This window comes from Gadus chalcogrammus, chromosome 22, assembly GCF_026213295.1.
Source record: "Gadus chalcogrammus isolate NIFS_2021 chromosome 22, NIFS_Gcha_1.0, whole genome shotgun sequence".
Lineage (NCBI taxonomy): Eukaryota > Metazoa > Chordata > Actinopteri > Gadiformes > Gadidae > Gadus > Gadus chalcogrammus.
In genome coordinates this window covers 8,394,235-8,419,273 of record NC_079433.1, presented here as the reverse complement: position 1 = coordinate 8,419,273, position 25,039 = coordinate 8,394,235, and the positions used below count along the sequence as shown (strand labels likewise).

Genomic DNA, 25,039 nt, shown 5'->3' with positions numbered 1-25,039 from the left:
AGACGGATGGTTTCAACCTCCAACCCCATATAGCCTTTTGGAGATGAGCTTATGGTCCTCCCTCTATCCAATTCCCACAAATTTGTTCATAGGATTCAATTATAAACTGGTTTGACTTTTGAATCCAAGTGTAAAATAGAGTGGGGAATGGCAGTGAGCATATGAATGGGATTATGATGGGTGACGTTCTTTAATACATTCATTAATACATCAATGTTGATGTATGTGACATACTTTTGAAGTTGTTTCCATTTTTCCCCCATTCCGCAAGATAGTATCCAAAAAAAAACTGTTGCGATACAACTGTACACCATCATCATAACACTTATAGGCAACAGCAGCACTAAAAAAGTACCACAAAGACTCAGCGGGTCGTTACCCACCACCCTCCTTCCTAGTACTCTCAGCCCAAAGCACTTTCAATTAGTGCTGCTTGATTATTGGAAATATCATAATCATGATTATTTTGGTCAATATTGAAATCAAGATTATTAAAAAAAAAAAAATCGAGTTTGAAAACATGATGTATTTATTCAGCATGTCTCTCCCAAAAATGACTTTGTAACTGAGAACTTTGAGATTTAGACTTAAAGAAATAAACAAAATGGTCAGAAGGAAATGTTCAAATCTAAAATAATGTACAGGAGATATGTATCCAGCTGTTCTGCACTTTCTATTAAACATTTAATAATAATAATAATAATAATTAAAAAAATAATAATCGAAAACTTGATTATATTCGTTTTGTGATCGAAAATCTAAATCGAGATCGAGATTACATTTTTCCGCTCACAAGTTTAATCGAAAAAATGGCACCCACAGTGCTGGTATACTGAATATCTGCACGACTATGACTCAGTACGAAGCCCTTCAACCTCTTAACCTATGATCAATTCACAGCCGTGCTGATATTCAGTAGAACAGCCCTCTCTCTTGGGAAATTGCTTGAGCATCGCAGTTAAGGAAGTCTTTTGCAATATTTTTATCGCACCTGTTCATGGCGCGATGACGATGAAAATACGATTTATTGGTTGGCACTACAACAGATAGTGATAATTACAGGACTACGAATGGGCCCTCTTTAGCAGAGAGTCTCAAGCCTTTCATAGAGAGCGCCCCTTGGTTGGGTATAACGGCCAAATTCCCATCTCTTTCCAATTCATTTAGATTAATTTATTGCAACACCTTTTATTTTCATTTCAATCGCACATTTGCTGATGCTTTGTGAGTGACTTCTTGTTGGGCCACAGCCCCTTAATTGATAATAATGTGTGTCCTTGAGGCCATCTTTCATACAAAGGAGACCCCAGGTCTCCAGGTCACTCCCAAGTGTCCTTTACCCCTAGGTCATCATTTCTTCCCCTTACCCCTTCCCCTTACCCCTCCCCCTTGTTTTGAAGGGGTAAGGGGTAGAAATGGGATTGGGCCTAGGCCCAATCCCATTTCTACATCTTCCCCCTTCCCCCTTCCTCCTTCCCCCTTCCCCTTACCCCTTCAAAACAAGGGGGAGGGGTAAGGGTAAGGGGTAGAAATGGGATTGGGCCTTATCAACGTCGGGCTGTAGCCTCCAAATCGGCGCTCTTGACCCCCTGATTCATATATAAAAAGACTAGACATCTGTTTCTCCCTCCCGAGTCGTTCTGTGCCTCTTGAACTGTGTTTTCCTCACTTGCTTCAGGTCAATGGAACCCGTGTTGATAATTTGAGTCTTCTTTTGAAAATCTTTTGTGGCTGCCTTTGTAATGATTTTTCTTGTTGAACAAAGAATTTATAAAACACAAAACCTTGGTGGAGCAAAGCAATCTCTGGGTCATCTCTGGGTCACTTAAAGATCTTTGTTTTTATGTTAAGGTAAGAACTGTAAATCAGTTACATGAAATAACAACTCAGACGACTACACAACTGCACCCGCTGTGCGGTTTCAGCGGAAGCAGTGTCCAGATCGATCACAATGGCAACCATCGAAAACTTTGAGTTACTTAACAAACTTAAGGTCATCAAACATTCACTGCGCGAAGATGTGGGATCTAAAATACAAATGTCTTGGTAGAAATGTTATCGTAACACATTTAAGCGCCCAAATTAAAATGTTTTTCAATGAGAATAAAACTCATGTCATCCATCTTGTTTAGTCAAACATTAACCTGACATAGTTGACTTATGACTGCTTTTTCTACCAGTCGATACAGGGCGCTGTCCCAACGCACGCTCCTATGGATCGTTTTGGCTCATCTTGACAAATTACCTACACTGTTGTTTCAGTTGGAGAACACACTGTACCGTATCCACCCACTGGAAGTGCAGGGACCGATTTTCATAAGTTGAATATTGAATAGAATATGAAGGAAATGCAGCCTTTCTTATGTATCCGATAAATCTAACTGTTTTTACATTTGAACAAAGAGAGAGCGATAAACCCAGGCTGTTTATTTTTTGTTAATATAATTATTACTGTTATAATTTTTGTATTAGCATTATTGTGTTTAAAACCATGGGAGGCAATGGAAAGCAACAAGACCCTGTGGTTTCACGCGTGAATAAATTATGTGCATTCTGAGGCTCAGAACCCTTGAGACCCCTTTTTCCCCCCCTCATCCCCTCATTTAACTCCTTAACTCCTCTCTCACTCCACACGTGCTCCATATGTAGCACTCAGGGATCGAATGAAGCCCCCAGTATCTACAAAACAACTCAAAAACAGGGTATACTTCTGATGCACGCAGTAGCGCCGTAGTATCTTCCGCCGCCATCGCACCCCCCCCCCCCCCCCCCCCCCCCCCCCCCCACCTCGTGGGGTACAAACCAAGGACACACGTTCCGACTCCCCCGCCGCCAACAAGATCATCCCAAAGGGACGGTCCCTTTTCCATTTCCTCAGCTTCAAGCCTTTCCAGATCGCGGCTTAAAACGCCCCTTCTTTCCTCCTTTCGTTTCGTCTCCTTCCGCCCTGCCAGCCAGAAGTGTGGTGACTTGAGTACCCCCAGCTGACTCCAACACTCTTGCATGAAAGACAACCTGGATTGCATCACGCGCCCGCGACGCCTCGAGAGCTCCTCGCCACCATTGCTTCCCCGCCTCCCCCCTCCTGCTCGCCCTACACCACCGACCCTCTCCAGCAGCCCACTGTCTCACCCCCCCTCCCCTCCTCTCCGCTGGTCCTTCCTGTTATTTATACTCTTTGGGTGTTGATAAGCAGATGTTTGCCTTATGCCCGCGAGGGGACGGCGGAGGGGTTGTGCTGGTGCCGGTGATGCAAGCAAACGTGTGTCTTCTAGACCGTTTTGTGTGCGATGGATTCAGAGGGATTTCAGTAGAAGGAGAAGGAGAGCGAAGCCAGGAGAGCATCAGAGCATTCCTCACCCCGACCGTCCATATAAAGAAGCAGAGGAGAACTTAGCATTAAGAATAGGACCTCTGGGTTACATACAGCACTTTGATCGCCTCCCAAAAAGAGGAAGACGCAGCCATCTATCTTCTATCGCTCTTCCTATCGCTCTTCCTCTCCCCCCGTGTTTTCATCAGAACCTCGTCCCCACTCGACTCCCTGGTGTGGATTTCTACACCAGCTTCTTGGTGCCCAAGCCTTTGACTCTATCTCACGCTTCTCGCACGTGTGTAGGTGGGGCGCCTCTTGTTTGCACATTCATGTGTTTGTACATGTGTGAAATTGAGTGCAGGCGCATTTCCTTTTTAGGAGTTCAGTCTGGATCGTCTTTAGTGTGCATCATTAATCTGTGTAATTCCGAATTGTCTCTATTCTACTTTTTAGAATAAGTCTGCAAAAAGTGTGTGTGTGTCTGTGTGAAAAGTGCGCACTGTGTTTTCTGTTCTGGCTGTTTGACGCAGCCGTGATAAGATATGTCTCTGAAATAGCAGTAAATGTATTCTCTCTGCTGCGACTCCAGTGTCAACTCTAGATGCAATCATGTTGCATCCGGCAATTTCAGATGACAATCTAAATTGTAAATGTTTTCATTCATTCTGGTTAGTGAGGCGTGATAAATAACATCTGGGGAATGAAAAAGGCTTCAGTAACGTAAACATTCTATATTTGTTTGCTTGCTATAAAGCTATTTATTTATTTACACTGAGATGTGAACCTTCATTTTATGAGCCCAGGCGTGGGAGGAAATCACAGATCTAAGTTACACAAATATATTACCGCGCAGACCGATGCTTCATACAGACGGGGAACATTCCATTTTCCTGCTACCTTCTGAACTTAGGTTGATGAGTCATTTCCCTCATCTTAATTGATTACATTAACCTGTTTATTTGTATTCTACCGCAAGGGGCGATGGCTGATTTTCAACACAGCCATCGCAAGTTGAACCAGAAAATCAAGGAGGTTGTTAACAAATGCTTCAGAAATGTAGACCTCCAAGTATGAAAAGGGAACAACCTCCAGGCCAGCGTTTAATTTGTGCTGGGAAGAAGTGTCATTGATTGTACTATGCTTCTTTTCATGCTCACATAACGCTGCTGTAGATAAAAAAAAAGATATATCTCTGGTATTTTTCTTACTCACCCTCATCCTGAATGTGGTGAAGGACAGTATTTGAAGGAACTTGTGGGAGAACCACACACACACACACACACACACACACACACACTAATGGTTTGCTTGTCGATGTGTCAATGTGACCGTATCAAGAAGGGTTAGGCGACCCCACAGCTTATAGTGTCCACATTAGCCACTTTTATGATTGTGTCTCATGCTGTTCTACATCGACTTAGCTCCAAGTCCCGGTGTCAAAGTCATGGTTTGAAGACGGGTCAGGAAAAGGGAAGGGAACACAGGAGGGGGGCATGCAGCCCACGCGAGATAAACAAGAAGTTCAGCCAGTCATCGGTCATTATCCAAGATCTGCATTGATCAGGAGGCCCTGGAAGTCAAGTGTTTCTCAAAGGGCCTCGAGGGGCTCTGCGGTTCCCAGCTTAGCGTTGGCCTCCAATGCATTATACATCGAGCAGGGAGCAGGGAGCGTGGCCAGCCAGGTTCTGTCCCCGGAAACGACAAGCCCACGGGGGTGCTCTATGACCTTCTGGTGCTTTTTTCGTGGTTAATATTGATGCGTAAATATTGGCAGCTGTTTTGCAGAAGGTAATTATTAATAGGAGAAAATGGTGCCCCGACCGTTGGGGGAAGAGTCTCACTTGAAGTCTTTCCAGTGTGAGGGATGGCGTGCATTAAAGTATTAGCGGTATCGCGGACTAAGTGTCATAATCGATATTACACCTTCATAAAGTTTTATGCCTGGCTTATTGCACTGGACGCACTCATATCCGTACCATAAAGCTGTGCTAATGCTTGCGTGCACACGCACACACAGGGCTATACCTGCCCCCTTAAGCATCCCATTGGGGCTTCCTATTATGCAGGAGCTTTGCGTACCGCCCCGTACTCTCAGACCTCCCTGGTCCTGTTTTGCGGCTTCCCACATGTCCCTGGCCAGTCGACGGCACCCACACAAGCCCCGTGTGTCTCCATTCCGTGACTAATGATCTACTTACCAAGTCAATGTGCAGCCTTGGGTTGCTGGTGGTGGTGTGGTGGTGCCGGCGCCGGTCATTGTGATAAAGGGAGATGAGAGCTCTCCATTTCCATCGAAGGGCCCTCTCTTCTCCCCCTCCCTTCTCTCCCTCTCATCCTCTTGACCATGGCCAGCCTTTCCAGGAAGTCACTGGGCAGCTTCCTCCATATTGTCGGAGCACTTGGCAGAGATCCGGTGATAGAGGGTTTGTAATGGTGGCGCAGTCCAAAGAAGAAGGCATATTTGTGTGTGTGTGTGTGTGTGTGTGTGTGTGTGTGAGTGTGTGTGTGTGTGTGTGTGTGTGTGTGTATGTGAGTGACGGAGAGAGTTTTAGTTTGGTTCTCTTAGTAAAAAGGATTTTGTGTTTGTCTACAGTCTGGTCTTTATGGATGGACCACTTAAGCCTGTCCCTGATTGCTTACTCCCAAGGTGCCTCATGAAAGTTAAAAAGGAAGGAAAAATAAACTTTTTTTTCTCTTCCTTTTATGCATTCGTCCGTTTGTTCGTTCTTTTTGGTCTCGCCTCCCTCCCTTTCTCCTCCACCCTCCTCCCTTCCTCCCTCCCTCCCTCCCTCCCTCCCTCCCTCCCTCTCTCCATCCCTCCCTCCCTCCCTCTGAGAAAGTACAATGATAACTGTGAGTGTTTGAACTAAAAACCATCTCCTTTATGCTCCAATGTGCATTCAAGTTTGTCCGGGCTAGACAGATATAAATATATATACAGTATATATATATATATTTCTCATCAAAGTAAAGAGACAGCAGCAATTTTTTTTGCATATAAGCCACTTATTTCAGCAGTTGGATCTATTTTTAGACTTCATGGTTCCTGGGGCTCCTCATTCTCCGGCGGAATCAAAAGTGCGGGACCGCTGCTGTGAACCTGTGTGTGTGTGTGTGTGTGTGTGTGTGTGTGTGTGTGTGTGTGTGTGTGTGTGTGTGTGTGTGTGTGTGTGTGTGTGTGTGTGTGTGTGTGTGTGTGTGTGTGTGCGCGTGAAGCGCCCCCTTGTTAAGGGTGGAGCTCCATGGTACATTTCATCCCCGTTGTGCCTTCACACTGCCTCGGAGCCTCTCCTAATGTGGCACCTGAGAGACCGGGGGGGGGGGGGGGGGGGGGGTGAGCCCTGCGCCACCGCGCCACCGCGCCACCAGAGCTTCTCCATATCCCCTTCCTGCGGGGGCTAAAGACTCGGCCGTGGTTTGGGGGGGGGGGGGTTCTGTGTGGGGAGGGCAAGGGGGTTTCAATTCACCAGAACAGCAGAGCAGATTAGAAGGGAGCAGTAAATGGAGACGATGCCAGCGGAAGGAAAGGATCAAGGGTTTCCATGAGGAATCTGAAATAAAGCCCCCCCCCCCCCCATACCCTCCCCCCCGCCCCTCTGTCTGGTGAGGGAGGGGGGAGAGATGTGGAGGAGAGAGGGGGGAGATGAAGGGGAGGGGATATGGTGGAGAGAGGGGCGAGGAGAGAGATGTGAGGAGAGATGGAGGGGAGAGGGGGGGAGAGATGGGGAGGGGAGAGGGGAGAGGGGGGAGGACAGAGGGAGAGATGGAGGGGAGAGAGGGGAGGCATTAGCTGTAATTAAGCCTAAACGGCTACGGCATTCGTCTCTCTCTGGGGATCACAGATTCCCGTTGCAAGGGGGCCTTCATGTCTGCGGTTATGGAGCCCTATTAAGCTGCATGCTGCTCCACGTGTGTTTCGCAACATGCTTGCACCCCGTATGTGTGCAACGCATGCACGAGGCGCGTGTGAAAAATGGCCTTCCCCCTGAAACGATTAGCGGGATAAATAAGTGTAGCTAATGTGATTCTTTATGGTAATATTCCAATGTAAAGACGCATAAATCACACAGCCAGTTCCTTGTTCACTGCTAACCAACAAACATGGGAAATGTTTCTCGACCCAGGGTTTTCTTACCACGACGACATACTGACTGAAAAGTTACAAGGAATGTTGTTTTCTGCTAATCTGTCAAGCTATCTGTTGACATCCCCCGGAGTGCTGTGCCTTTGAATCGATTCATCGAGTATGTCTGGTATCAGGGAAACATCGCCAGGCTTCTCTGGGCCTTAAAGGGTTCCTATAGATATCTGTCGTTTTTTATCTCCTTTGCACCGTATTATGTTACTGGAGATGAACTTTGTTGCAAACGTTTTGTATTAGAAATCGGATGTTGTGTCTTTAATTATTAATGGTTTACGTACTGGGCCTTTTGTATTTAACAGACTCTCAAGTCTTGTAGTACAGAAGGAGTTACTTGATGAACCAACGCGTCAATCATGTATCACATTAATTGTTTTTCAGTTGAATAATTGATGCTTTATCAAATAAGCATCAAATAAGTACCAAGCCTATCTTAAAAACGCAAATTCGTGGCAGCTCTTCTATATTCCAGAACCTCTCAATTATTCAAAATTAATAATTGAGTGTTGCTGGAGTGCAGTTCAAACAATGCAGGCAGATTGAAGACATCACTTTGGACTCTTCTAATGCCTGATGAACATTGTCCATTATTTATGACATCTCATTGACCAAGTGCTTAATTGAGGATTATTACTGAGAAAGAAAATCGATCCATCAATCAATAGCAATAGTTGGTAGCCACAGTCACGAAGTCTCCGCAGCAAAGGGCAGCAGACAGACAGAGCGGGGAGGAGCGAATGAATCTATAAGTGCATACATTACATTACTCATGCTCTCCTATGCCACTGCGTGACAAAAAGGCTCCATAGTGTTGGTTTTGTCTGGCCCCGCATGCAGCTGGGCAGAGGAGCCAGTGGCCAGCGATAGAACAGGTGCCTGCCTCTGTTTTGGGGGCCCCGGCAAGGCTTGGCTACGCTGTGTGAGCACGGCAGGATGGTGGAGGTGGTGGTGCTGGTGGTGGAGGCTGTGCGGTGGCTGTGCGTCCACCCTCCCTGCATGTGGCTGCTTGATATTCCTGGCATCTCCCGTTTCCACCAGTACCAATTATTTATTTAATATTATTTCACAAATGATCCAGCAGAATAAATGATGGCATGCCAGGTTTTATCTTTAGCAAATTCTGTATTATTCCTCTCTCTTGTAGCCACTTAGGCAGGCCCCCACCTCCCCAGCAGCATATCTCAGGCCCTGCTGCCGGAACACCTTTGCTGGCGTACGCACAGAGGGATGAGCTAGGGCTCAGAAAGCACGTAGACCAATGAAAACGGGGCGGCGGCTGCAGCTACAGCAGCGGCGGTGTTCAGAACACAGCGCCTCCTCTCTGGGTGTTTAACACACCACTGAGCGCTCGCCCGGCCTTGCGCTCAAACCTCTGTTTATTTCTATCTGCTTGTGATTGTATGGAAATCGCCAGCGCGTGGGCCCACCGGGGGGGCCCGAGATGTTGTGCCATCTCGCAATCATGCTTAGTCTTCGAAAATCAATGCGCGCCATCACCATATGAAAACTGTTGTCAGCCGCGGAAGACGTTTGGGGCTCGAAGGGGTGACGTTAAGGGAGACTGGAACTTTTTGTCCGTTTGGAGGATTCGATGCGTTGCGTTCTCCTTTCTCCGTTTCTGAGGGTTCTATTCAGTTATGAGCGAGTGAGATTGGCGCTGCGATTACGCTGTCAACCGGAGACACGTGAAGAGGGCCGGCGATGCCGTCGGCAAGGAACGGGCAGTGTCTGGCATGAATAAGCTTTCACTGTGATTAAATTGCTGCTAAACAGACATGTGAGGCTTTCAAGTAATGTATTTAGGTCAGGCCTTAAATTAAATTTCCCTTTTCTACAAAGCAAAGAAAGAAGAAGAAGAAGAAGAAGAAGAAGGTGCAGAAAAAGAAGGGAAAACCCGACAGTGTGTCGTGGGAATGTGCGAGGGCCCCGCTGCTACGGCCTTGATGAAACTTTCATGCTTAACGCCACTGAGTGATTCTCCCTTACTCTGCTTCTCTTTGAGGCCCGCGAACAGGCGCCACGCAGACAAGCTTCCTAATTAATCAGCTTTTCAGTCTCGCCGGACGAGTTGGTTTCATTATTTAATTCTTTAAAACACTCGAGGTAGGAACAATGGAACGAGGCGGCCGGCTGTCCTCCGCAGCCTCTTAATGCCGGAGACGGCGGCCTCGCGTAATTGATGTCCTTGCGGAGGACGTTTAATATGAAAATACATTATATGAAATAAATGAAGGGACGTAGCGCTCGCTAATGAGAAACGTTGGCGGCGAACCATTTACGACTCCCTTATGCCAGCCTCCGAAGAAAAAAAGGAAATCCGAACCTGTTAGCCGATGTAATTGGTACCGACGTCTTTTTAGCGTATTCATATATTAGGTTCTTTTTTTTTTTCCGGGTGTCAACACAAGTTTGTCGTCGGCATGTGTTTGTGTGTGTGTGTTGGGGGGGCGGGGGCCGGGGGGACCCCATGCCACTGGGGGCCCCAGGGTTTGTGTGGTAGTAAGGGGATCTGTGGCATTGTGGATCAGTAATGAAGCAATTTCACACAACAGAGTCTGCCCTGCAGTGCCAATCTCCCACACTCCCAGCTGACTCCCAGCACACCAAGTCGGATCACATGCCGTGGTGGCAGAGTTGGTAGGGGGGGGAAATTGGGGGGTTGTTTGGGGGAAAGAGAGGGGACAGCAGGGGGCCGTGTTGTTGGTTCATCTGATTCCACCCCTATCCTTTCCGTGATTGGAGGGGGGGGGGGGCAGTAGATGATACAAGAATAGGAAGGAGTGGCGAGACATGGGCTTGGAGATGGGGTGACCAGCAACCACTGGAGAATATCGGGAGGATGGCAGTCAGGCCCGACATTGTGTCGGTTTGTGTTCTTATTCCTTTGGTTCCCATGGTGATGCATTAAGACCGTTGTGACCACTACATGCCAGATGGTACACGCCTCGTCCGGGTTGGCATTACATTTGAGTTCCCCTCAGGAAAGGTCAAAGAAACACAAAAAAAAGCCTGGGTCCATTCATCAACTAGTAGCAAAATATGAATAATATCTCCCTTCCGACATGGATATTGTGATAAATCCGACGGATACCCCCATTGGGTGAAAAAAACAACAAGAATTTGATCTAGTTCTCTTTTTTAAACTTTTGGATTGACTTGTGTGTCCTTCCCCTCCAAACCACACACACACACACAACCTCAAACACGTAGAACCTCACACACACTCAACCTCTCCATCACAGCGGGCTGCGGTGTGTTGAGCTTAAGGTGTGGACCGCTCGGCCGGTGGCTGTTATTCATGACCTTTGGAGTAGTGTGGGAAGGACCAGTCTGCCCTGGTATTGATGAACTGAGAGCACCCCTCTTTCGCCCTCATTCTCTCTCTCTCTTTATCTCCCTCATCCCCCCCCTCCCCCGTCCCCCCCCTGGTCCGACCTTCTCTGCAGAAACAGCGTGTCAGGTGTGATGCACCACACTCCCTCTCAGTGATGCTGCACCACTCTCCCTCTGCTCCATACAAATCACACGTTCATCAGAGGTGGGGTCGCGGTCAAGGGGGGGGGGGGGGGGGGGGGGGGGGGGAGGAGAGGGGTGGAACTGGGGTTTAGGCATTGCATGTGATTCCTCTGATGCCACAAGGAAAACTTTAGCTTTTATTTATTTGTTGTTTTGGGAAATATTGGAAGAAATCTCGTGGACGTCATCATGCCTTGTGATGAGCGGGTTTTATTGAGTTTGGAGTCTCCGACTCACGACTCTGGGAGGATATAAAACTGGATGTTGGAAAGAGGGGCGGGGGGGGGGTTTGCTTTTGGATGAGCCAAGCAGACAGATGGACAGACGGACAGGCATTGTCAACACTGGCAGAAGCCCATGGAGATCTGGTTCCAGCTGGAGCCGGCGTCCACAGTATCCATTGCCAATCTCCCCCAAAAAGTTTGTCAGCCATTTTCGGGAGCCATATACCATATACCTACGAGAGACTTTCAGCGTGGGCCACCCATATGAGCAGGATGGTGGGTTGGGGGTTGTCGGGAAAATGGATGTGTGTGGGAGGGCGGGGGTAGCTGTGATTTCCTTGAATGCTTCTCTCCGATTGCGATGGAAGCCGGCTAATGCCTTTGTCTGCACTAATGCTCCACGTCATCCCCAATTTGTCCTCGTCATGCAAACCTCTTAGTCCCTTTGTTCTTGTTTTCCCTTCTTCTCGTTGAAAGGCCCTTCAACCTTTCTTCCCTCCCTCTCTCCCTCTCCCTCTCTGTCCTTGGCTCACTCAGCCTAAAAAACCCGCCATGAAAGTACTAGTGAGGGATTTCATCCCCCTGTGCAACGTTTCGTTGCATCAGGGACTATATTTCACCACGTGCACACAGCCAGTGGGACGGAGGCAGCGTCGGCGGCGCTGGCGTTGGCAGCACTGGTCACCCCCCTCTCTCTCTCTCCATACCTCTCGGTGTTTATCTCCCTCCTGGGGGCTCTTCTACTGGCCCCAGGGACCCTCTCGGCAGTTAAACTCCCTCTGCTGGTGCATGACTTTGATCCTTCCCAAATGCTGCTAATGGGATTCAATTAAAGCTCTCTCCAGCACCATCTCTACCACTCCTCTCGCTCGGAGGTATTAGCTCATCAACTGGCCCCCGAAGGATTTAGCTAATGGCTTATAGCGCTAGTGTGGCTGGGTGAGGGTTTTACCGGACTTACCGGGAAATATATACACGTTCGATGCTTACTTTGACCTGGATCCTTCCAGGCCTCGGCAGACGCTGTGTTTTCACACCGTCTTTGTCTTCGGTTTTTGTTTTTTACGCATTACTTCCAAGGAAGGAGTTGGCCAAGGCATTTTTATTTTTTGGGCAGATTGTGCTGTGAAGTGGAACATTGATGCTCCTTAAAGGAATGCTGTTTTTTAGCCGACTTAACAAAGCAATTTCGTGAGGCAACAATGGCTCCAGCTGAAGAGGAAGGAGCAAAACACAAACTATTGATTAAGAGCAAAGAAGAAATGGTTTAACATCTCTATGCTCATTTTCTCTACTCCCACACATTCTGGGGCCTCTGCTGATCTAGATTGGAAAATCAATGTTCACAGCTTGTCACTACTTTTCACAAACATAGTACGGCCCTGGCATTAGGCTTTTTTCTAGCAGCCACGGATAAGGGTGAGTCAAACTTCACTTGATACTAGTTTTATTTTCTCGCCATGAAATAAAGAAACAACCACTGAAGTGATATTCAAGTAGCCCCCCCCCCCCCCATACACCCTCCCCTCGTGTACCAGCGTTTCTGAAGTGCTGGCCGACGTTGTGGGGTGGGATGCAACTCTCCAAACACACTAACACACACTTCAAGAGAACGAGTGCACTTGATTCAGGGAACAAGTCGTTTCCTGTTCGGTAGGAGCTCTTTAAAGATAGACACCAACCGAGAGACATCACACCACCACCACTACCACCATCACCACTAACACCACCACCGTCACCATCACCATAACAACTACCACCGTCACCCCCAACACCATGACCACCACCACCACCACCACAACTACCACTACCACCAGCCCCACCAACATTACCACCATAACAACTACCACCACCACCAGCAGCAGCAGCAGCAGCACCACCAGCGCCACCATCACCATCTCCAAAAACCGCCACCACCCACCAAAAATTAAATACATTTCCCCTTCTGCAAGACGTAACAACACAGGGAGCCTCGTTCGGCAAATTGCCTCCGCCCCCCCCCAACCGCCCTCCCCATAGCAACGAACGCCCCCACCCCCCCCCCACCCTCTGTGTTTCCCCCTGGGGCCCCCGGCAGCCGTGTCGGCCGTGATGGCGGCCCTCCATAGTTATTCCTGGCCCCCGGTGTGTACGCCCCCTCCTCCCCCCCTAAGTGCGGACCCCCTGTGTCATCGGCGCGGCGGCGGTGGCGACGTGCTGCTGCTCAGGGGCCGGTGTGGAACCTGTGCAATCTCCTCTGATGAGCCAATTACCTCTCTGGAAGCCCCGGTCGCGCCGCGCCGAGAACGGCGTGGTCGTGCTTCCCGCCGCCGCGGCCGCGTTAGCGGCTGCGTCTCTGTGTGTCTAGTGGCTGCGGCGCCGCCATTGTTGTGTTTGTCGGTCGCCGTGGTAAATACCAAATAATTCCTGAGCCTGATGTGTATTGTTTCAGATGCATGTGAGTCATTCAGGTTTGATTCCATTGGGAGTGAGCAAACAGCCCCAGCCCCTCCCTCCAATGGCTCCCACACACCAACACACACACACACACACACACACACACACACACACACACACACACACACACACACACACACACACACACACACACACACACACAAACACGAGAACACGCACACACACACACACACACACACACACACACACACACACACACACACACACACACACACACACACACACACACACACACAAACGCACACGCACGCACCCGCACGTTCACTTGCATGCAGACACACACACATACGCCCGCACACATGCACAAACATTACAGCACTTCTGGGACACACAGACATACACACAAACACGCGGATAATTTTGCTCCTAATTGCGTGCTTCTTGTTCCGCCGCGACCAGAGCAGCTTATTTTGCTTCCCCGCAGGCGAGGTGTCGAGCCGGGAGCAAAGGAGCATGGGAAAGTTGAGTTCTAACGAAGAGCACCAGCACCACTGCTGACACTTCCTCTGTCACTGCTTGCGGGCGCGAAAAGAAGCCTTCTCAAACTCAAGTCCCCATCCCCGCCGCAGGGCGCTCTCGCGTTTTCCCTTCCCCTTCCCTTCCCCCCTCTCCTCCAGTCACATCCTCATACCCGTGGCCGGAGGCGCAGCACGCCATGTCACCCCCACGCTGCAGCTGCCACACGAGACGCCAGGCGCACGGGGGCAGAGAGACCCTGATTTGCTTACACACCAGGAAGCACGCGGCCGGCCTCGGGCCCCGGGGGGGTAGGAAGTGTAGACTTTGCCATATTTCTTCGTCAGATAGTAATTGCCCAAAGTGTTAGACAGCTTAAAATAAGGTCTAATAATAATAACTCGCGAGAGAGAGCGTGAGCGAGGAGCTTGTGAAAGTGTAGAGCCGCATCGGTATGTTCTGAAGTGATGTCGCTCGGAACTGATTAGAAATATATTCTGCAATCATATGGAAAAAACGGACGGAGAGACCTTGGTTTTTTGATTCGCAACTCGGGTCCTGTCTTGGCTGGAGTTTGCGTCGTCTCACGGTGTTGGATAGTTTCATCTAATTTAACAGGCAGAAATGTTCGTAATTGGAGAGCAGACATCCTAGATATCAATGATGTGCGTGGATGACCATGCGTTCGACCTGCATGATTCACTTTCAGGTTGTCTTGTGTCGGCAGTAAGCTGCAACAGGCCCTAGCCCTCCCTCACCCTGACAAGAGTTAAAAGCCTAACGCAGACGTGATGTCAAAGTTCATAGCTGCAAAACTTTTCAATTTGTGCGTGTGCGTGTTTGTGTGTGCGACTGTTTTAGCACCTGCCCCCTCAGACTTAATAAATAGTCGCAGTCAGCCGAGATTCAACCGAAGGTGGTTAATTCGGTGGTCTGGGTTAGCCTTAAAAGCCTGGCGGTGAAATCACCTTGAGACCCATAATTCCCCGTCCATCCATGTGACGTGGGGGGGGGGGGGGGGGGGGGGATGTGGCATTTGTCTTACCCACAGCGGGGCTACCATTGCTGGGATGGACGGGGTCACGGTGTGACAGCCGGCTCCAACCATTAGCTGTAATTTAGCTTTTAGCTGAAAGCTTTCTCCGGGATTTGATGTATTAAGGCATTTATGTTTTTTTTCCTCCTGCTGCGATGTCGCATCGATCCCGAGCGATTATTTCCGCAGTGTGCCCATACTAAAAGTTACCAGCTGCAGCAGACAAAGGGAATACAGTGTGATTTTCACTTTTGGGATAGGCTTCTGGGTGGGTGATTTTCTTTTTACTTTCTACTCAGGGTCCTCATTTTTTTCTGTCTCCCGTATGTGTGTGTGTCTGTGTGTGTGTGTGTTTGTTCAGGCGGCTGCACCTTCGACGAGGACTCGGACGCCAGCCTGTGTGACTACCGCCAGGGACAGGAGGACGACTTTGACTGGCAGCTGATCAGGACCTACAGTTGGCCCCACGCCACTCCTGATCTGCTCCGAGGTGGGTCTCCATAGCAACCTATACGGTCATCGTGTAGGTTTTTGTGTAGGCAAAGTAGTTAAAAAAATCGAACCGTAAATATATTTTTTAAAATATTCACAGTTCAAAACGTATCTCTAGAAAACAAACTTTGCCCGAAGTGCTGTACATAGATCATATTGCAATAAATATTAATAATAAGAAATAACTGAGTTCATAAGTGTCAAAACGATAGGATAACGTCAACAGTATAACGTCTAATACACCCAATCTCCCTCTAGGTCACTTTTGGGATAGCCGTAACAATAGATAGCCTTGCATAGTTATTACTCATTGATTCATGCAAGGGGTGTCTGTGTGCTGAGTACTGCTGCCCTAGCACCAGTAGTGGTTTGCACTTCTTGGGAAAGGGGAGACTTATTGAGCTGACGGAGGCATGGGAAATGTGATCGTTATTCATGGGAAATGACAATGTGTAAAATCACCATTAACATTCTGCTGTATTGAACGAAGACACCCAATATTTTAAAAGCTTTAGTGGTTATTTAATCAACACTGGCCCCTTCTATTTGAGGCGAATCAATATATTAATCTTTGTGCTGAGGATGATCTTTTTATTGTAAGTGCAGGCAAAACTATAATTTTTTTACAACAAGACAAAAAAGCTCTTATTATTTATTTAAGAGAGTATTATCTATCCTGCTGATATGCAATGAAATCTAAGCCAGGTATCTTTTTTTTCTGTAAAATATTTTGTACCTTGGTGCATTTTTTTAAGTTGCGCACTGCCATATTTCAGTTCCCGAAAGTAGAAGCAGTTTAAATTGCTCAAGACGGATTCCCTATATGTGCAGCGAGAGGAATTAAATAGGCTCAATCATGCTTCTTGGGGGAATGTTTGTGGCTTTTCAAACTAATTGTGCTACCAAACGAAAACATAGAACAAAAGGAAAATAGTTTTGTGGCAGTTCCTCTGGATTTCTAAGTTTCAGCAAAGGATTTCATGCGGCAATCGCTCTACAAAGTCAAAGACATTCGCCTCAGCCACTGATCCAAGGCCAAACAAAAAAACATGATTGACAATCATCTTCTTTTTTTTCCACAAGTGTAAAGAAGCGTGAGCGAGAAGAAAGAACTGACGAAGAGGATGATGAAGGAAAGCACTAACTCTGATGCATAGAGGGGACGAGGCGGCAGAATCAATTGGCTAGGATTAGGGATGTGGCTCACTTTAAAGTCTAGGCCAGGCCTGCAATGATGGAGGCTTTGTTTACTCATCACCGGCAAGTCTTGCGATAACCGATTTCACTTGTTTAAGGCTTTTTATTCTAAGACTGCAGTTCCTGGAAATGAGATTTTGTTAGTAGTTTGTCACGGCAGCTGTTCTAATTAACTTCAAATAATCTGTTAGCACAATAATCCTGTCTTCTATCACGCTTACCTCAGCAAAGACTAGTTGCCTGCGTGTGTGTGTGTGTGTGTGTGATAGAAGTGTGTGTGTGCGAGAGATAAAAGTGTGTGAATACATACAGCAGGAGGAATTTTTGCGGACACAGCCCGCCTTACTTCCGACTTGGCTCCAGTCTTTCCTTTTTGCAACAGCTTGCTTTCCAATCCCCTGACGACTCCCCATCCTCTCTTTTAAGTCGGTCGTGGGGTGGGGTGGGGGGGGGGGGGGGGGGGGGTTGGCTCGTGCCCATGCTGTTATTTCACATGCAGGTGAATGCACCCATCTGCACCTGCCAGTCATGGGTAAACATTCCCCGTGCGAGCGGTATCCGGCGCCTCACTTCACCTGAGGAGCGATAGAACGTGTCTGTGGGTAAAGCCCATGCATGTCATTATGGACCCCTCCGGTGGGTAAGCTGGGGCTATTCATGGAAGGAGCTCGGGGAAGGGGAAGGGTGGTGGTAGTGGCGGTGGGGGCGGTGGTGGAGGTGGTGGGGGTGGGGGTGGGGGCGGGGGCGGGGGCGGGGGAAGCCTGCGTGCGTCCGGAGTTGCATAATTCATGGCTTGTTATCAAGCGCTTGTTCCGCCTTGTTCCACCGGTGCACCTCTCCCGAGGCAGATCGGGGGTCTGTTAACAAAGTCCCAGGGATCCATCACAAGGGAGGGGGTGGAGGGAAAAGGGGGGGGGGGGGGGTCGGTTGCTGCTGATTGCACTTCCTGGTGTACCGCAGGCCCCGGCAGCGGTAAATTGTTTCATTTTTTTATTTCTCTTCATCAGTTGTCCGTATGCCACCAGGGGGACCAAATTTTATCCAAACACATTTGATGAGGTTTGTGTGCGTGTCCCCATCCGAACCTTCTCTCTGGCGTTATTATTTTAAGAAGGGTGGCTATAGATCACGTTGGAAGGGCTTAGCGAGATTCTCCAAGCGTGAAGAAGAAGGGTCCCTGTTTTCCTTATCCGCTTAAGACAACGACACATTTTGTTCCATAGATAAGCGCCGCTCAATTATTCATCAAATGTCTGCGTATTTACCCAGCCGTGTCAGTGGAAGGAATTAACGCTTCGTCACAGTGATTTGGCATTAACGAGCATGACTTACATCTTTATGGTTTTTTTTGCACGGGACGCCGTTTTCCCCGTACCTTATGCTCTAATTAATGCCGGCTAACATAGTTATTGATTGACCATCGCTATAATGGCTTGCGTCAATTAAAACAAACTCACTGCCACTGCACACGAGAGAGCCAAGGTCACCATTCTCCATCAGGATGTGTAGCGCCACCACAACAATTAACACCCTCGTAGATCATTTTTACAAGGACTTTAAATTCTGCCTCGGCCACTTAAGAGGCTGCGATTGAGACAACGGTATAGTTTATTGGGCAACCCGACAGTTCAATAGTATGGATTTGCGCTCACAAACCCCACAGAATACCAATGATATGAAATAGTACGGCTGAGGCACAGCAAACCACTGGCTCACCGAACTATACTTTCAGCCAACTTCTCTTTTAGCTTCCCGGCCCGGGGAATCAGCAGGCTTTGTCCGTAGTTTCCAGCGAGTTGACAGGCTTCCCTCCCACGGATTGACCGCTTCCTGCAGCTCCTTACATCGTGTTAACAAGCAGGGTTCCCCCGAGCCTTCAAAAGGAATATTGTTTTGTAAGCGCTTTGGTCTGCGGCCCAGGATCCAATAGGATCATTACAACCGTACGCTGAGGACACATTGGTATGGGTCGGGTAGGCCGGTCCAATGGAGGGCAGTCTCAAAACGTCTCCCCTCTGTCACCTGCTTACACACCCCAAGACGGACTCTCCCCCACAGCCCTGGTCACCAGGTGTTGCCTGCACTCGTCTGAACCAGCTCCATGTCTGGGTTAAGCCTCTCAGATTGTATGAACACAAGGTCGGTCGCTCTCCAGCTCCACCGGTCGCTCTTCCTCGTCATACACGGAGCGAAGCCAGACCAAGATCATCTGAGGCCTGTTATGTTTTTTGTGATTCTTTTTTATATTGTCCTCATTTGCTTGGCCAAACTTCAAACATTCTGGTGGCGTTCAGAACCGCTCCTTTCGCATGCACCGCCGAGCTAGCTTTGATGATCTGTGTGCCCCAGAGTGGAGAAACTTAACTAGCGGCTGCAGAATGACTATTTGCATTGAAATGGCACATTAGCCAGACATCGGTTAGATTTCTGCTGCGGGTTCATTTCGCTGTTGTCAAAGCTGTCTGCCACCTCATCAGCAGAGACTCGAGCCTCGGTATGATCTGAAACATTTGTTTAATGTCGGCAATCCGTTTGTTCTATGGTGTGGATGAAAAAGGAATGTTAATTGGGATTGAAATGTTGTCTCCCGCCGCGACGGACCCCATTGAAGTTGAAGTCATCGTAGTCTTCACAACTAAAACTGATTGGAGTTGGACTTGATGCAGTTGGACACCTACTTTGAAACAGGAGAGTAGAACTAGAAGCCTTCTGGGCGGGAGTTGGGGTCATATTTATCGCACGTAGATTTTTGTTGAATTGAAGTGGACTGTGTAGAACCAACATCACAACAACTTAAATCAGACTCTTCTGGGAAGGCCACTGATGGTGTGTGTGTGGCCTGGATGCATTATTAAATTCAGACGGCAGACCTTGAACGTGGACAACACGTTCATGGGGGAGAGTGGGGAGGGGAGACCTATTATAAGGCTCCGACAGTGATATTGCTTAATATTGTCAGGAAGCCAGGAACTTTGTTGTGTGAAAGGTTGCGGGGTTCGACTCCTCAGCTCATCATTATTGGAGAATGTGTTGAGGGATGTGTCAACGACATTTTGCTAATCGTTTGCTCACCCTCTCAGAAGAATATATAGACATTGATCAGTGAAGTGTTTTGACACCTCCCGCAACACATTATCCTGTTATGATGAGCTGAGGAATCGAACCCGCAACCCTTCACACAACGGAGCCCTAATAATTCCACGTTGAGACACCTCAGTATTAGCCTGTCTGAACAAAAGATGTCTGATGGCCAAGCATGTTACAATCAGACAACTCTGTCATTACCCTAATCCCAGGTGTATACCCTCTGTCTATTCCCCGCTCCCTTCCATTAAGTATTAATGACTGGAGTCGGGGATGCGGCTGAGTCTGCTGGGCGAGATGATGTTCAAAGAACCATTTAATTGGCCCTCATTGTTTGGTTAGACGGAAATGTGATTAGGTGGACCGAGGCCTGATTCGCCATTGTCTGCCGAGGGCTTTTTCGCGGGATTGTCATCAATCAATTTAACTTTGGCGTGCCTGTTTCGGAGACGTCGCGACGATGTGACAGGAACCGCTGTGCCCGGGAAGACGATGGCGCCTTCTCTGTGTGCTCTGATTGGACGTCTTTGAGCAAATAAAGGGATTTGAGATGAGGGAATCACATTGGTGTGTCAATTTTGTGCTGCCTTTTTATTTTTTCTGATTTTGGTAAAAAAAAAATATGTGACCTGGATACACCGCTGTTTGCGATCAATGCTCTCCGTGGCGTCGGCGGGTAGCTAGCCCACTTCCAATCACGGCGGCCCTGCCTCGCTCTCCGGGTGCCTCCGAGCACACTCGCTCTCGTCTCACGGCAGGTATACGCCGCATTAGCATTGCAGGCTCTCCGCTGTAATTAACATCAGTCAAACTAACAATGCGCTAAAGGGGGGGCTGTGTGCGCCCGTATCCTCCCGGGACAGGGAGAGGGAATGGCAGCTCTGCCCAAGTGACAAGCAGCGTTCTCCGCATATATACCAGAGCCAGGCGAGTGCGGAGACGGCGAAAGCTCTTCCCCTTCGCAGGCATGCCTGTCAAGATGGCGGCTGATTGCTGGCATTTGGCTCACACCCTCGTGTGATTGATGTAGACAGCGCCGGCACCGGGTTGAATGCGGTGCCGCTCATTTATTTATTTTTGCTCTCTTTTTTGGTCGTTTTCTTGTCTGCTCTCTTCTCCCCGGGTATGTCGTCTAGCAGCAAGCAGTGTCTTGGCGTGCGGCGCGTGTGAGGTATACACACATAGCTTTCTTTTAAGCGGTGTCCTTGCAATCGTTTGTTCCCAGCATGCGTCTTCCTTCCTTTGGTTCTTCTTCTGCTGCTCTCCGGCATGGTAACGAGGGTCAATCACTGTCGCCCCCTCTAAGCTCTGGAGGGTTTATGAGAGGCGTTTAAGACTGGATTTGCATTATTTATTAGCTTTTGGACGTGCCCTTCATCGCTGACTTGAGCTTTTAATTCCCGGCATTAGCGTCACCTGGCCGCCGCCAGACAGGGCGATGCCGCTGGCTGCCTGCGCACCTCGGCTCCAACTTCTCCATCAACGCCGACCTTTATTATTCTGCTGTGAGCCCCCCCCCCCCCCCCCCCCCCCTCCCCCCCACGACGACCTCGCTGACCGCCTTTATCTCTCTCACGACTCCCCGCTCTCTCGCTGGCTCCCTGGCTGTCTCTCGCTCACTCTGCCCCCTGTGAGGGAACGGACAGACAGAAGCGTCTAATGCAGGGTGGAATGGCACTTGGAATGAATCCAGTGCAGTGTTATCTCTGGTATTTAGCGATCTCTCCAACATTCAGAAGAAACCTGTCGAGATTAAAAGACTTACACGCTTCGTCCCAGAGCGCCAGCAGCTCATTTACAATAAAGTCATTTGAGTAACCACCGTTAGTAGTTTAAATTGCAAGGTTACCGGGCCGTTTTAATAGCCTGGCACTTCAACCGTCCAGGATCGGGCTTGTTATAAATATTCATCGTTAATAATAATCAAATAGCTTTTTGAACAAAATGTGTTAAGAAAAAAGTGGAAAGTTCTGGTGGCTGTGCCCCCCCCCCACCCACCCACCCACCCACCCACCCAACCATCCATCCACCACGCATCTCCCTACCCACACCTTTCCATGTCTCTTTACACACACACACACAGACGCACGTCATTTCCCTTCACTTCCCCCTGCTCTAGTTGGGAGACCGGGGGAGACCGCTTTTGGAGGGGAATAAAAGTATTTTAGCCATGGCCTCCTCTCCCTTTTTACCCTCCCACCGTGGAGAACACCTCCCCGCCATAGCCGGGGTAATTGATTTAATAAACGTTATAGGTGTCCGTTCGGGATGAGTCCTTTCCCCATAATTGGGCACGGGGTCTTCTGGAAGCGGATGTCATGATTAAAGACTGAAGGAGTGGCGCCGGTGGGAAGGTTGAGAACCTTGAGAGGCTAATGGGATTTTAAATAATGCAAAGTAAGCATCATTTTCACAGGAGGAGCGGAAAAAAAGGAAAGAGAATCCTTGGCCTGTTGGGTAGTGTATGAGTGGAGTTGGGATTGGACTGCTATACCAGATGTGCGGCAGGCTTCTAAAACACAATTTTCTTTGTTTGATTCTGACTTGCATTCATAAGTGGCTAATTCCCCTGCCGTAGCTTTCGTCAAACGTCATTTTTAAGCACCCTTTTAATGCCCTTGACGTTGGATATTTCGAAAACATGCTGCAAGACTTTTCTAATGGTAATTCACCTGTGTGTGCAAAAGACTAGACGACACGTCGCTGCTAAATTACTACTTTCCAACTTCCCTTCAAAGCGGTGCTTTGGTTTTCATTATCTTCCACTGAGTTTATTAGCACATCACTGGCCAAGATGTTCTTGCTGGGACTGATTGGATTCTCTGCGAATAACATTGGAGCGGCGGGCACTTAGTGCGACATTGACATTCAGTGACACATAAACATTTACCTACCTACGCAGAATGTAATGAAGATGAGGGGAGTGCCGCCTGAAATATCGCTGCACAGTCCCACACCCGATCGCCTTCCAAGTCGTTTTGCCTCTGGTTTCGGGGTGCTTTCAAGTTGCGGTCTAAAAGGGCACAGTCTAAAAATACCATCAGCCATTGTTGTGAACGAGCTCCGTCTAATTCCCCCCGTTTCAGAAGTTAATCAAAAGTAAAGCCCCCTGCCGTTATTCCTGCCATTATGCCGTTGGGAGAGCGTTTGCCTCCACAGGGTTTACAGTGTGTTACCAGGCGACCTCACACGGAGAGAGCAAGACACAGGGCTGGAGGCCAGGCCTGTGCGACACAGTGCATGTTAATGCCTGTTAATTCTGCCGGGGTTAGGCCCGGAAACGGACTCCGATGAAGAGTCTGAAACCCTGGACGGCGGCCATTAGCACACGATGGGTTCCGACGGTGTAGGAGAGATCTTGGAGCTGTAGTGCAACACGAGGGTTTAATGTATTTGACGTTTCTGATTGCCTCACATAATTTCCGGGTAAGGTCACTTTGCGTGTTGAAAGTCACAAATATTTGGCCTGTTAAGCCCTTTGAGACTGTAATGGTGATTATGGGCTATACAAATAAAATTGAATTGAATTGAAAGTGGTAAGCGAGACAGCTTGGCGCTAATTTGATCAGGAGCAACGTTCGCGATCACCAGCACTCGACTTGCGAGCGGGTGGGCTTTCGGTCGGGTTTTTAATGCGTGGGCGTTAATGTGTTCATTCTTATTGTGGAACTCAGTAATCTACCTTAATGGGGTTTAAGCAAGCGGTGGTTGTGATTTCATTGGAAAGTAAAATGTAGCCGCCGATAGCTCGGTCGAGCGGTTTAACACTCGCTTTAAGCTCTGCCATAGATATTGTTTTACCTGCCAAACAAGGCAACATGTCAGCTATTTTCCATTATGCCATATTCATTAGCTAATAGGTCAAATGCACTCAGTAATTCCATCTCTATTCTGCTGGGTTGTTTAATGGAATGGGAGTGGGGGTATATACTTTTTTTGGAATGGGTATCTTTGAATGTGTGTGTGTGTGTGTGGTGATCATGCCCACACATGTCCTCGCCACAACAAAAACTTGACCCAGAAAAAGCATGACGAAGGTGCTCATGGCCGTCTGTTTTTGCCAACAGGTGACACTGAGGGATCACCACGCTGTGACGCTGTGACGCTGTGACGCTGTGTGTGTTTGTGTGTGGGTCGTGGGGTAAGGTTATCGGCCCCAGAGCAGACAGCTCTTGGTTTCCTCTCCCTGACTGTGGACTCCCCATACAGATAATTGGCTTATTTTCCTTCTGCTCGTCTTTTCCTTCATTTCCTACCTCTACCTCATTGCTGCTCACTGACAAGCGCTTGTCACATTGCCTCATCCTGTCGCCTTTCACTCGCTCTCTCTCCCCCAGCCCCTCTTTCATACCCTTTCTTCTCCTTCCCCCTCTCCCCTCTCCTCTCTGGCTCTCTCTCTCTCTCTCTCTCTTCCTCTCCCTCGCATCTTGCCTCAACTGCGCGGGTTTCTTTCATGCGCGATCCTGGCCAAATTGAAAGTTGGAAGGATTAGGATTTCTTTTCGAAATTGGGTAGCAAAAAACATCATATTTTTTTTCTCATTTTTTCTCTTTCTTGTGGGTCGTTTGAAGACCTGCTGTTTCGATAAGGGCCAGCCGCAGACCTTCTCGGTCTGTGTGCGTACATGCGTGCCCGTCTGAGCGTATGTGTACTGTCTGATGGTGATGTTGGGATTGAGGGATGTCAAAAGAAAACCTCTTTACCTGCCAGCCACTCAAACCCTGAGCAGAGCTATGCCAGAGGAGTGTTGTGTCTTACGTTTAGGGGAGGGGGATGGTAAAGACCCCAAAGTCTTCCTGTGGGCCTGTTTATAGGTGATCTGCTAAAGACTGTCGAGCAAGGCTGATGACCCATCCAAAATATCTTTGGAATGCCTTTAGTTATTCGTTCTCATAGTTTTCAAGGTCTTGTCTGACTAGCACACACTCTCCAGAAGCACGTCAAGTGGAGTGGAGGAGATCAGCTCGTGGGCAATGGGTGGCTGGTGCTTGTACTGTATTTGCGGGCATTGTGCTGTGTTTGTGTGTGTGTGTGTGTGTGTGTGTGTGTGTGTGTGTGTGTGTGAAGAGGGGGTTGTGGTGGGGAGGAGAGGGGGGGGGATTCAGCTTTGGGCTTCCACA

The 25,039-nt window shown here is 48.6% G+C and overlaps 1 protein-coding gene across 1 annotated transcript in view; it reads left to right on the top strand.

Moving 5' to 3' along the window:
* Nucleotides 1-25,039, top strand: part of LOC130376240 (receptor-type tyrosine-protein phosphatase U-like) — a 118,237-nt gene that overhangs the window by 25,375 nt on the left and 67,823 nt on the right. Inside the window, exon 2 of the mRNA XM_056583462.1 lies at nt 15,508-15,636. Within this exon, the coding sequence (XP_056439437.1) occupies nt 15,508-15,636 (129 nt within the window). The remainder of the gene's footprint in view (nt 1-15,507; nt 15,637-25,039) is intronic.